Source organism: Pan troglodytes, chromosome 11 (genome assembly GCF_028858775.2).
Source record: "Pan troglodytes isolate AG18354 chromosome 11, NHGRI_mPanTro3-v2.0_pri, whole genome shotgun sequence".
NCBI classification, from domain to species: domain Eukaryota; kingdom Metazoa; phylum Chordata; class Mammalia; order Primates; family Hominidae; genus Pan; species Pan troglodytes.
Window position 1 is genome coordinate 59,040,351 of NC_072409.2, and position 14,703 is coordinate 59,055,053.

Here is a 14,703-nt window from a genome sequence, read left to right on the forward strand (position 1 = left end):
CAAATAACTGAAAACTATAAAAATACACTAAGATGTTGAAATTAAAGAGCTGAGAAAGATAACCAAAATTAAGAACATAAATGGATTTAACAGCAGCTGAAGAATATCAGTGAACTTAAAATATTTCAGAAGAAACTATGCATCTGATTTTTCAGTTTAGTCCTTATGATTTGCAGAACAAAGAATATAAGATTGCTGCCTTTAGAAGATGAAAGATCATATTCAGAAAAATACAGAATAGAGGGTAAGAGACACAAAGGATACAGTGAGAAGTGCTAACATAATTTAGTTGGAGTCTCAAAAGAGGAGACAGAAACTTGGGTATAGGCAACACTGGAAAAAATGATAGGTGAAGATTTCCCAGAACCAATGAAGGAGGTCAGCCCACTGATTCTAGAAAGCCAAGCAGGATATATAAAAATAAATTCACATCTAGACACATCAGGCTAAAATTGCAGAAAATCAAAGGCAAAGAATAGTTTGATTGACAACTAATTTTTCTTTATCAACACTAAAAATAAGGAGACTGATGGCTTAGAATTCTTAATCTAGTGAAACTTTCCTTCTAAAATGAAAGCAAAATAAACACATCTTCAGATAAACAAAAGCTGAGAGAGTATCTACACAAAAAGAAATTCTCAAGGATATTCTTCAGGAAGAAGGAAAATTATCCCAGATGGATATTTGGAATAAAATGCAGCAAGGAGTAAAAGAAATGTTAAAAATAGGAGTTGGTATAAATGAACATTGGCTGTATAAAATATTAATAATTGCTGAAATATGTATATTAATTAATATAGAGAATTAAATTATACAACCACAGTAACTAAACACCATGAGCATAATTGTAGTTAAGGTAAGATCCTTGAATATATTGGAAGAAAATAAAGGTATAGATAAATACTAGACTTTGATAGGTCAAGGATTCATGTTGTAGTTTCTAGGTAATGATTAAAAAAATAGAAGAAAATTACATAACTTCTTAAGAGAGGAAAAACATAGGAACTTTAAAAAATTGAGAAAGAAAAACAGCTAGGTCAATTTCATCCATGTATACATATGTAACTAACCTGCACAATGTGCACATGTACCCTAAAACTTAAAGTATAATTTAAAAAAATTTTTAAAAAAAGAAAAACAGCTAGGTCAAGTAAAAAGCACATAAGGTGGTGGATTTAAACTTGAATTTACTGGTTATTACTTTAAATATAAGTGAACTAACTGCTGTAGGAAAAAGACAATGTAACGGTGGTTCATACCTGTAATCCCAGCACTTTCAGAAGCCAAGGTGGTAGGATTGCTTAAGCCTGGGAGTTTGAGACCAGCCTGGGCAACATAAGGAGACCTTGTCTTTACAATAAATAAATAAATAAATAAATAAATAAATAAATAAATAAAATTAGCCAGGTGTGATGGTGTGCACTTGTAGTCCTAGCTAATTGGGAGGCTGAGGTGAGAGGATTGCTCAAGCCTGGGAAATTGACGATGCAGTCAGCCATGATCATACCACTGCGCTCCAGCTTGAGTGACAGAGTGAGACCCTGTCTCAAAAAAAAAAAAGACAACTATAAGCTCGTTATAAAAAATACATCTTTTATACATAAAAATACAGAAAATTTGAAAGTTAAAAGATGGAAAAAGATATACAAATGATAACCTAAAACTAGCTCTATTATTTCAGATAAAATAGACTTTAAGGTCAAAAGCATTGCTAAAGATAAAGAGAGACTCTTCAAACTGATAAAAGAGTCAAATCCCCCAGGAAGACACAGTAGTTTTAAATTTATAAAGAAAAAAAAAAGAGGGAGAGAGAGATGAAAATGTAAGAAGAAAATAAATCCACAATTGCCCTTGAGTATTTTAGCACCCCTCTCAGTAATTATTAGAATAAGTATACAATTAGTAAGAATATAGAATATTTAAACAACTTAGTTAACACACCTGACTTAATAGACATATATAGATACTACACCACGCAACATCAACTCAACGTGTAAATTCTTTTCATGCCACAGGGGACACATATAAGAATTACCTATATGCTGAGGAATGAAAGAATACAGAGTATTATAAGGGCAACTGAATTCGAAAATGAAAACAAAATTGACACAAAAAAAGCATTTGATAAAATGTATCATCTCTTCATGATAAAAATTCTGTGAATAGGAATCAAAGGGAAGTCCTTTAATATCATAAAACGGTATTGCTAAAGAAAAAACCTGGACGTAGGCTATATGTGCTGACAGTATGCTAACAAGGGAGAACGACTTGATGGGTTCATTTAGAACTCAAATAGGCTTTGTCTTCAGAAGGACAAGCATCAGTTTTACTTATAATTAGAGTATGTTAAATTTTTTGCGTTTCCCTGTGATTGTTATATTTAATAATCCTTAAAAAGGTAATTTTCAAATAGTGTGCCTGGAAACAGGGAAACTTTTGGCATTAAGACAAATATATTTATAAACTTTCAGAAAATGAAAACTTTTCCCTCAGTATAAGGGCAGTCTAGGTAGTGAGACACAGCCTAGCTTTGAGGTTAAAAATCACAGTACTGAGTAGGTTCAGAGCTCAGCTTTGCCACTTGATTGCCATGTGACTGCACAAGTTATGTAATGAGTCCAAGCCTCAGTTTCCTCATCTGTAAAATGAGAATAATACCACCTACCTCATAGACTGTTTAGAGATTAATTCAATACATGAATTTGGAATAGCACTTGGCACATTTTGGGTACTCAGTGCCAGCTATTACAAAATTACTAAAGAATCAAAACTTAGAATCCAAGGCACAAAGTATATAAAATGGCAGTGAGGACTGAGAACACTGATCGTGGCTTCCGAAGTCTTTTGGAGAAGAAAGGGAGGAAAAGGAGGAAAATGGAGAATGGAGAGAGTCCTTTGAGTAACAAACTGGAGAGGCAAAGGCCCTTTTGTTTTTTAACCTCGATTTCAATCTTGAAGTTTTATTTCCGCTAACCATTTGGTAAAGGCAGAGGAGATCCTAATTTCCCTTTGAACTAGCAAGTGTATTCCATGTGAAAGAAACCTGGAAGCCTAGTGTGGATATACCCAATGAAGAGAAATGTGAAGACATGTGAGGGACATTTGGGAGGGATGGGGATCTGAACCAATTAGTAATTCCCCATCCTTTTACAATGTTTTGGTGGCAGAAGGTGAGGGGAGAGGTGGATAGAAAGAAAGAAGAGAGGAACAGGGAAACCATGGCCAGGGAAACAGTCCTAACAATTTAAACTGTCAACTCTTGCAGGTAGGTTTGTAGTATTCAGCAGCACAGTGAAAGGGCTCAGAGATTGTGCCTAAAGCCTCTCAGCTGCTCCTACAGACAGCGGCCAGTGCTCTTGCTCTCTCCCCTTCTCCATCCACACAGGGCATGGAGCCAATTAGAGCTCACATTTGAATAAGAATATCGGGCCTGGCACAGTGGCTCACACCTGTAATCCCAGCACTTTGGGAGGCCAAGACAGGTGGATCACCTGAGGTCTGGAGTTCAAGGCCGGCCTGGCCCACATGGAGAAATCCTGTCTTTACTAAAAATACAAAAATTAGGTGGGTGTGGTGGTGTGCACCTGTAATCCCAGCTACTCAGGAGGCTGGGGCAGTAGAATTGCTTGAACCCAAGAGGCAAAAGTTGCAGTGAGCCATCTGAGCCTTTTATATCAGGGGCTCACATGAACAAGTCTCTTGTAAAAAGAAGCTCTCTCTGATGAAACTGAGAACAGATAGCAGACTCACGCAAGCTCGGGATGGTGGGATAGTGTGTTAAGGAAACAATGGGGATGAGAATGAGGAAGTAGATGGGGAGAAATAGAATCAGAGGGTTTGGCAACTGCTTGGATGTACAGGAAAGGGAGAAGGGCCCACCAACAAGTACTTCCAGCTGAGCAGATTGAGAGTTCAGAGGGACCTGCTCCTAGCAGGAAAGAGAAGGTGGAACCATGGACTGGCATAGCGAGGAAGTTAATTTTGGTTTGCAAGATGTTACATTTCATAAGAAAAAAAGCTTTTGGGTTTGTTGGTGGTAGAATACTGGACCATGATGATACCTCCAAACAATCTAAGAGAAACACATTTTGAGTGTTTATCTTATTAATTGTGATTTTATTTTAATTTGCTTAAAATTTTTGATTTTAATACGCAAAGAGACCAAAGTTAGCTCAAGAAAGCCAAGAGTAGGGTCTGTCACATGTCCAAATCTCAGAGACTAGACCTGGAGTATGGTTACCACCTCAGGCCTTCCTAGTGGGAGGTAATGGATCTTTAGAGATAACTGGGAGTCATGCCATTGTTTTCTCTCTACCAACTCCTTTATTATTTCCTTCTGCTCTCTTTAATTCTTCTCCTGGTTTCACCCTGCTTTCTTATAATTTTTTGTCACCTTTCTCAGAGTCTCTGCTTTCTCATAATCCAGGATTACCATGGAGTCTTATGCCCTCATGGTTAATTAATTATAACCTCGTGATTTAGTTCCCACTACTAACTGTCCATTCTTTCATTACTTACAGTTCAAATCCCCGAGGCAAATAATCTGCTAGGCTAGGTGAAGTTTTTGCCCCAGGCTCTATTGTAGGTTGCTAGCCAGCCTCTCTATTGGCTGCCTGTAGGTCAGACAGCCACTTCTGGTCCAATCAGCTGCAGCCAGGGAGTGGGATCATGTGATGCAAACAATGCAGCCTGGGTTTGAGCTGGAGCAAAGCATTTGACAGGCACAATAATTAGAGTACCTTAGAGCAGTGGTCCTCAGAGTGTGGCTCCTGGACCAACAGCATCCTGGGAAGCTGTTGGAAATGTCAGTTCTTGGGCCCCAACCCAGACCCCTTGAATCAGACACTCAGGATGAGGGGTGCTGCAGTCTCCACTTTAACAGACCCACCAGGGGATACTGGTGCATGTTCAAGTTCAAGAACCACTCCCTTAGACTATGCAAAAGCATATTGACTAAAAATGAATGTTTGCATGAAATCTGGAGAGAAAGCCTGGCATTCAGGTTTAGCAGGTTTTAAACAAAGTGGGAGTGTTGTTAGTTGATCCTAGGGATCAGGAGAAAGTAGCATTTGTTATAAATCTCTATTTTATGGATGCCAGAATGTCAGTGTTTTCTGTTGTTGGATGACCTACCTGCATTTCTGGTTTGTATTGCCTGCCCCGAAAGATGAACTATGGTAATTATCATCACCACACCTATTCACTCTCCACCCGTGGCTCCAATCCTTCCCCGACTGTACAAATGCACATTCCTCATAGAGACCAGCCCAGCACTAGGTTCCCTCCACAGATTCTGACAAATCTTGCTTGATAAGTGATTATGATTCTGGTTAGGGTATTGTTTTCCTCCGAAAAATCAGTTAACTATTTACTTTGAGTCTTGTGACATTCAGATCATTTACATCCTTCCTGTCTATTGCTTGTCCCAGAGTAAGAAGTTCAGTTTGTTAGGGTTGTTTTTTTTTTAATGGATCTAATTTACATGAAAGTGGATTATAACAATGACATAAAGCAAAAGAGAAGATGGGAGAGAAAGTAAAAAGAGAAACTCTGTCTTTCCAGGGAGTATGGACAAGTTAAAACCTAATCTAGGATTTATGTGGGTTAGGATTAATGTGAGGTTAACTGGGTGCAAAATTTAAGTGGGTGTGGATGCCAAAATACTCAGTAATCAAGATAAATATCGTAGTGCAATTTTAAAAAAATCAAAATCAATGTCCAAAAAATTCATGATAAACATAGTGTCAAAACTTTAAATAGAGAGAGGATCCAATACCCCCTGTAGCCTGTCTACATTAATGGACAGCAAACATCCAGAAAACCCTGCAAGGTGGCAGAAGATGCCATCTTGAAAGGATGCAAGGCCTGCTTGGTTTGGAGCAAGATAAGCGTTCACTGCTTCCTACTGTTGACTGTAGAAGAAATATGTTAGGCACTCTAAAAAACACTGGAATTAGAAAAAACAATGCTATACTCTAACATAATTGATTAAAGTCTCCATTAATTTATTTCCTTTATTCACAAAGGGTTATTTTGGAGTTTCCAGGACATTCACATAACCCACATAACTGAGAACACCTCTTCTCCCACTGTCTGCCTGGTTTTGGTCAGGGAGGAAGACTGGTCAGTCCTACCCAACTCCTCATCTGATGTGGGACTCATCTGGTCCAATAGGGTTGCAATCCCATGATTTCCCTGCTCCTCCCCATTCAGTGCATTTTGTCTTTCTCTCTTTATCCTTGTCACTCTCAGATCTTATATGCAGAACTGTATGATGGAAAATGCAGTAGAGGAGGCCACTCTATGTTCTTATCCCAGCTCAGCCACCAAACAGATGTGTGACCGTGGGTCAATCCTGTGTCGCACTGGGCTTTAGTGTCTTCATCTGTGCCATGAAGAAATCAAATGACACCAATCCACATTCCTCTCTGCTTTTGAAATTCTGTGCTTCCAGCTCCATGTTAGAAAACTCACATCCACAGTTCATAACCCCTCTTTTTGCTCCTCATTCCAACTGCCTCTCCAATTGCCTCAGGAAAATTAACTCCCACCCACCATGAGGCATGGTCGATGACATGAGAGAAGAGTTTGGGGCTTACGTGTATCAGAGGAGTGATTTCTAAAGAAAAACATGAGTAAAAACCCGGCACTGTTTACCCTCCCACATGCACACAATGTCCTCCAGGAATGCCCACAGGAGTCTCTATTTGCCTCATCATCTTTTCATCAAATATATCATTCATTTACTCCACAAAGATGTATTGAGTATCTCCTAAGCAGTAGATACCTTCCTTAGCCCTGAATAAGACAAAGTTTCTGCCCTCATGATGTGGCCACTCATTCTAGCACATATATACCGTCATGCACGGCGTAGTGATATCTCTGTCAACAACAGACCACATATTCCATGGTGGCCCCATAGGATTGGAATGGAGCATGTATAGAAACCTGATACATGGCACTTGATATTGATGTTGTGAATCAACTAGGGGAAATGATTGATATTTAGTGATGGTGCTGGGACATTTGGTTTCCCATATGAAAAACAATATATAAATAAAAAGATATATACCATCTAGGTTTGTGTAAGTACACTCTATAATGTTTGCACAAGGATGAAATTGCCTAACGATGCATTTCTCAGAATGTATCCCCATCATTAAGTGATACATGACTGTTTAATTTATACACTCAGGGAAGAAAAAATATATTAGTTTATTAGCCTTAAAAATGGGAGCTTGCCAGGCGTGGTGGCTCACGCCTATTATCCCAGCACTTTGGGAGGCCGAGGCGGGCAGATCACGAGGTCAGGAGATCGAGACCGTCCTGGCTAACATGGTGAAACCTCATCTCTACTAAAAATACAAAAAATTATCCGAGCATGGTGGCAGGCACCTGTAGTCCCAGCTACTCAGGAGGCTGAGACAGGAGAATGGCGTGAACCCGAGAGGCGGAGCTTGCAGTGAGCCAAGATCGCGCCACTGCACTCCAGCCTGGGCGACAGAGTGAGACTCCTTCTCAAAAAAAAAAAAAGAAAGAAAGAAAAAAAAGGAGCTTAACTTGAAGTTTCCTTTCCAGAAAGCTGGCAAAAAAATTCAATCTTGGGTATTTTTAGGGACTTCTTCCCAGGCCTTCCTGGGGTCATACAAAATCTAAAGAAGTTCTGTGGTTCCTGGAAAATGGCTGAAAAGACTGAACATCAGTGAGGTGGTCTTCTTCCCAAACACTCATATTTCCCGGAAGGCAGATGACTCCATGGCATCTGTGCCGGATTAGCCCAGGCTCTTGGCTCAGGATGGGAGTCCTCATATTTAGGAGTTTCCTCATGTGGCATTTTCTTCCCTTCAGCTTGCATAAGTACCACGGAAGCCCTCTTCTCTGACATGAACAGAAGAAGGGACAAGTGCTTGGTTGATGAATCCAGAAACAGAGTTAAGTAGGTCCACTATACACATAGATATCCTATTACATTTGTATCATAAAACATATAAATGTACATGCATTTGCCAGTATTTTGATTTTGGCCCAAGACCTTTTCTTTAATATGAGCATACTGTTTGCCATTGTGATCCTCTTTCTTCAAAAGATTCCGACTCATAATTCATCATCTATAATATCTGTCTTTGATTCCTTTATATTACAGCGGGAACTTAAGGACAATTGTGAAGCAACCTGAAAAAATAATTCTTCTATAATTTTAAAATTTCTCCCTAATATTTTGTAGTATCTCACCCACATCTAATTTGACAGGATTAGCTAATCACCATTATCTGTTCTTTCCAAAACACTCAACTTAATTTTCACAGAAAAAAAGTCTTCTTATTTGCATTCACGTTTCATTGGTTTACATATAATTAAATTGCATAGTCTCAATAATTAGTACAATAGGCATTAACATATTGGGAACAAACTTAACTGACTCCTGATAAACACAGAACTCAACTGCTGAAGGTAGAAGTAGGTGAGCATATTAGAAAGTGATCTTTTGGCCACGGACATCTAGTGAGCTACGGACGTGAGTCAGGATGTTTTACTGAAGAAGTGGAAAGCACGCGTTAGTTTGTAGAGTTAAGTGGAGATCAGAAAAGAGAACTTCTCTGGTGTTTACAGTATTTGTTAAAACTTGCTTCCCTACCCTTTTGCCAATAGGTACCACCACTTAAAGATGTGGAGTCAAAAAATCTTGAAATTTACAATGATGTAAAACTGAATATGTTTTAATCCTTTAGTTCCGTAAGTTTCCAATTCATTTTCATTGCATTTTCTTAAAATAATAGGATAGTATATGTTTATCTTTATTCACCCTCTAAAACCTCAGCTAAAGTGATTGAGTTTAACTTCACTCTCTTTTTCTGTCTGAGTTTAACTTCTTTGATAGGTGTTAATGAAGAATTACATAACCAAAAAGGGGGAGCAGGAAAGAGGGAAGAGAAGACAGGAAGAGGAGCAAAAACTAATAATTGAATTTCTGTACAAAATGGACACTTTGCTCCTAAAGAATAGAGATCCCTCTATCTTGGCATCACATGGGATATGTCCTGGCAAAATGTGCCAGTGTAAAATGTTTCTGGGCACCAACAGGGTTATTAAGAGGAAAAGAATCCCTTCTGTTTTTACGAATCAAGATGATCAACACGGAACCAGAGGAAAGTGCCACTTTCTTGTGTTCTAGATTTTCATTTTTCTTCCAGCTTCCAGGAGTCTATGTGAGCTTGTCCATCTAGCCATCTTCATAGAGTAAGATAATTTAATACATGTAACCATAAATTGCTGCCAGATCAGTATTTCCAAAGCACAGCTCTGATGTCACCTTTCAGCCCAAAACACTTCAATGCCTCCCCTTGCCTAATGAATTAAAACCTTACACCTCACTCTAGCATTTAGGTCCCTCCCAACAAGACTGGCTCACATCTCTCAGGATTCTTCTGTATCTACATGCCACTCAGGACACAATGGATTGCTTGTGATGTCTTGTACCTTGTGCATTTCCTTGTGTTCCTGTTGTGTGGATTGGAATGTGTGCACTCCCTTTATGCATGGGAATAGGTTAGGGCCCACAAGGAACTGAATTCCTCTCCCCCTCCCAAAGTGCAAGCCTTCTTTTCCTGAATTACAGAATTTTTGTTTCTTCCATTATCCTAATATTACCCAAACTTCTTTTCTATCAGTATCTCTGTATTAGTAGGTGTCTTTATTTTTTATTTTATTTTTATTTTTTCTTTTTAGAGACAGGCAGGGTCTCACTTTGTCACCCAGGTTGGAATGCAGTTATGCAATCCTAGTTCACTGTAACCTTGAACTTCTGGGCTCAAGCCATCCTCCCATCTCAGCCTACCAAGTAGCTAGGACTATAGGCACACACCACTGCACTCAGCTAATTTTTATTTTTTGTAGAGATGCGGTCTATGTTGTTCAGGCTGGTATTAAACTCCTGGCTCAAGTGATCCTCTGCCTCAGCCTTCCAAAATATTGGGATTACAGGCATGAGCCACCACGCGTGGCCAATATTTGTCTTTAAATTGACTCACTTTGTTTTTACCTCAATCTACTTATTTATTATAAAAGTACTCTACATGGAAAAAACAATACCACTTGATAAATATAAGCACATCATGAACATGAATTCAATAAAAACATTCAGTGACATTACATTCTAGCTGGGTAACTCCTGAGGCATGCACTATCTTGGTTAAATTGTTAAAGATTGGCAGCAAACAGAGTTTCTCCTTGATGAAATCAGAAGGATTGAAGAATGGAAAATAGACTGATTTTCTCACTGTTTTATTAGCAATACCATATCCATGCACCACTGAAAATCATTGTGAGTGTTGCATGCTCCACACCTCGGAAAACAATGCCTCAATCCCATGAAACAATAAGAAAGAAATGAGTCTTCCTCCTTCTCATGTCCTTCACCTTCCCAAGAACCTATTCCTTAGGCTTCTAAAGCATGCCCACCTCCTCCAGGAAACCCACTGAGGTGCCTCATAAGCCCAGTGTTATGTGATGGGAAGGCATGATCAGTTATTTCTGCAACATTGGCCAATGAATTGGTCTGTCATTTCAGAAACATCAGGATTGTGGGTTCTTTAAATCCATGGCCCTAGGATGAAGAATGAGCTTTTATTCTCGTGTGTGTGTGTGTGTGTGTGTGTGTGTGTGTGGTGAGGATGAGGGTGTAGCAGCAGAAGACTGGAGTTTTTCTGAACTCCCTTAATTCACAATGCTGTCTTAATACAGTGCTCTCATGTTTGGTAGTTGGGTTGTACATTTTCCTATTATAGATAAATTTCTTTTGAAGCTGGTTAAGACTTTGGAGATCACCTTCTCCCCGTACTCTCCTGCCCTGCCCATTCCAACTACCATTGGTGGAGGAGGAAGCAAATGTCCTGCTCATGAAGACTGCCTGTAAACAGTGAATTGGAATCTGAGTCCAGATGCTTATGGTAGAAATCCATCAGAATGCCCCAAAATGTAACTGACTTGAGTTGTTCACAGACTTTCCTTTTCCTTTTGCAGGCAGTGCTGAGCCCTCTCATAGCCATCGCACTGAAAATATCCCAGATTCATGAGAGAACTGGCCGGAGGGGACCCACTGTCATCACCTGAATAGAGGAAAGATCACTCACCAGGGCCAAAGAGAGTGCTCAGCGGGAGATGCTTCACTGATGCCTTCTTGCTACCTGTTTGTGCCTCTTATGACTTTGGAAAAACAAAAGATATTTTGCTTTTGGGGGATAGAGGGTGGGTGGGAAAAGAAAAAAAATCCATTTGGTTTTGGTTTTGTCCTATTCCTCCAAATGCAGCAGGGCCTTTAGTTGTCTGTTAAAGCTGCACTATAATTTGGTATCTACATTTTATCACACAAAGGAACCTCCCCTTTTGACAACAACTGGGCTAGGCAGCTGTTAATCACAACATTTGTGCATCACTTTTGCCAAGTGAGAAAATGTTCTAAAATCACAAGAGAGAACAGTGCCAGAATGAAACTGACCCTAAGTCCCAGGTGCCCCTGGGCAGGCAGAAGGAGACACTCCCAGCATGGAGGAGGGTTTATCTTTTCATCCTAGGTCAGGTCTACAATGGGGGAAGGTTTTATTATAGAACTCCCAACAGCCCACCTCACTCCTGCCACCCACCTGATGGCCCTGCCTCCCCCATCCCATCCCCAACATCCCTGTACCACCTTCTCTCACATCTTCTAAAGCTTTCTACAAATCACAATGGTGCACTTCCAACAGAATATATCAATAGGTGTTTTCCTCTCTTATTTTGTAAATAATATTATTTTAGCTATTAAGCTGGATACCTTCTTTCAAATTCAGCCATTCAGTTGTAAAGTTGGGAAGAAGTTTCTTGACAAGACTCTACAATTAAATGCTTAAAATTTGGGGGGATCCTTCCTTGATTACATCAAGTATGTTGGTACATGGGTTTATACAAGTTCCTCTTGAGAAGGCAAAAAGACCACCATGTGTGAGAGCTCTTTGACTTGGCCAATAGGGGCCTATCTTAATGCACTTGTTTGGACACATTTCTGATCTTATTTGTAAAGGCTGCAAAAGGAGAGGATGAAATGCTGTAAAAGTAGGAAATGAAGTGGAAGCTGGAAGAAAATGTAATTGGTGGTACAGCTATGGGCCAGATGGTGGAGGGGAGGGTGGGGACCCCTGCCGGCAAGCAGAGTGTCACAGCTGGCTTTCCTCACTTGGGAAAAGGGTACTGCTGGTCTAGCAGCCTCCTCTGTACTCAGCCAGGACACCCAGCGCGTGGGACCTGTTTGTGTCTGTTTTGCTTCCTTGGGAACGGCACAGTCACTCACCCTGCCATTTGCGGAAATGACCTGGTGCACTTTGACTGTTAAGCAATGCGTTATTGCTGTAGTCAAGGTTAGTGCAAGCAAGGAAACATTCCCAGTAAGGTATTTGTTTCCATTTTCTGTCTGTGCTTCTGTCAGAAACTTGCTAGGACATTTAGTGGCCAATAAAAAAGAAATTCCTAATTTCAACCTTATCCAAGGATTGTGGGTTTTTACTTATTTGTTTGTCTCACCAGTTGAGAAACTCCAGTACTGGTCACCTATCCTGATAAATCTGCCTTTCAGAAAATCTGCAAGGGCTGTTTTTCACTATTATGGCAAGAGACATGTATTAAATGGAACAGAAAAGGTAAGTTACTCAAAACTGCCTTTGGGAGTCAGCAGAAACTGAAATGGCATCTAGACCTCCACTGTAACTGTCTTCATTTCAAAATAATAGGAAGGTGGCTTTGAGCTGAGATTCTAAAACAAAACCATTTCAAGATTGATCACCAATGGAATCAAATTCATGTCATAGCTTTGGTTCTCAGGTTCTTGTCTCAAGAGTGGACATCTATGCTAGCCATCCATGTGTTCATTAATCACGGATGTCTTGGTTGGGACGCTCAGATGTATTCTTAGGTGTATCAGCTCTAGGTAAGAAAATATTTATTTTCTCAAGTTGCTGAACTTTTAATGATCTCTAACTTGTAAGTTCAAATGTAAATTAGTCCTTACATAAAAATTATATTTCTTTATTTTGATATGGAGTCATGCGTGGACAGTAGCCCAAATATATATTTAGCCATCATTCCATCCATTCATCCATCTATGTGTTCATTCATTCATTCTGTGAACATTGGTTGAGCAACTCCTCTAGGCAGAGTTCTGTTTTAGATGGGGCAAAGAAATGGATAAAACATTATTCCTGATCTTATAAGTTTATAATTTGGGAGTAGGAGGCTATGACAAACATACACAAATAATCAGTTAGACAAAAATGTTATGAGAGACACAAATAATGTGCTGTGGGACTACACAGAGAGGGGCAATAGACTCAGAGACGGTGGCACAAGAGTGGTTTCCACAAGAGTAGAGTTGCTTGGGATTTGTAAGCATTTATAGAATTTCATCAAGGATGAGTGAAGTCAGAAGACAGACTAGGAGATGAGGGTTAGGATGGCTGGAGAGGAGACTTGTTTGGGGTCTCCTGAGGAGTTGGCTTGGATGCATGGGGTTGAAGCAGGCACAGGGTTGTGAATGTCAGGCAGAGCAAAGCCTTGGGCCCAGCCACTGGAAGAAGCAGCTACATAGCTGCCTATTTTGACAGAGTTTTTTCAGCTATGTTGTCAAGGGAAGGTCTTTTGGTGGGTCTAGGACACAGTCATTCTCTGGAACCTGCTCTGATTCACATTGCAAAGATATTATTTCTGCCTTACTTGAAATCCAAACTTCTCTTGCCGAACTATATGTGTACATCCTCTTGCCTAATTCTCGGGAGAGGAGAGAGGCAGGAAGTCACTGTTCCCCATATGATGTTCTTTATGTTCTTAAAGATGAAGCTTTAGGCTGGGCGTAGTGGCTTACACCTGTTATCCCAGCAATTTGGAAGGCCCAGGTGGGTGGATCACTTGAGGTCAGGAGTTTGAGACCAGCCTGGCCAACATAGTGAAACATTGTCTCTACCAAAAATACAAAAATTAGCCAGATGTGGTGGTGCATGCTTGTAATCCCAGGTACCCAGGAGGCTGAGGCAGGCAAATAGCTTGAACTTAGGAGGTGGAGGTTGCCGTGAGCCAAAATGGAGCAGTGTGCACTCCAGCATGGGCAACAGCAAGACTCTATTAAAAAAAAAAAAAAAAAAAAAAAAAAAAAAAAAAGCTGTAGCCACTGTAGCCACTGATCTTTGAGAGTAAATGACTTGACCGGGCGCAGTGGCTCGTGCCTGTAATCCCATCACTTTGGGAGGCCGAGGCGGGCGGATCACGAGGTCAGGAGTTTGAGACCAGTCTGGCCAACATAGTGAAACTCTGTCTCTACTAAAAATACAAAAAATTAACTGAGTGTGGTGGTGTGTGCCTGTAATCCCAGCTACTCAGGAGGCTGAGGCAGAAGAATTGTGTGAACTCGGGAGACGGCAGTGAGCCGAGATCATGCCATTGCACTCCAGCCAAGGTGACAATGTGAGACTCCATCTCAAAAAAAAAAAAAAAAGACAGGAAATGACTTTAAAGGCCCCAAATTTCATGGGAACTGCAAGAGTCAATCAGAGGAAACTATGGATAGAGTGTGGCAACTTCCAGGGCAACTCTGGTGATCTGCTGTTACAGAGGGGTTCACTCATTACAGCACGTGTCTGCAGAAAAATGGCAAGCAACACTATACATCACATGCTGGTTTTCAAC

At 40.2% G+C, this 14,703-nt stretch overlaps 1 protein-coding gene across 1 annotated transcript in view; it reads left to right on the forward strand.

Annotated features, from left to right (window-relative positions):
* PGM5 (phosphoglucomutase 5) overlaps nt 1–12,513 on the forward strand; it is a 177,546-nt gene extending 165,033 nt beyond the window's left edge. Inside the window, exon 11 of the mRNA XM_054658169.2 lies at nt 11,020–12,513. Coding sequence (XP_054514144.1) covers nt 11,020–11,109 — 90 coding nt within the window. The 3' untranslated portion in view covers nt 11,110–12,513. The remainder of the gene's footprint in view (nt 1–11,019) is intronic.
* Nucleotides 12,514–14,703: the final 2,190 nt, after the last annotated feature.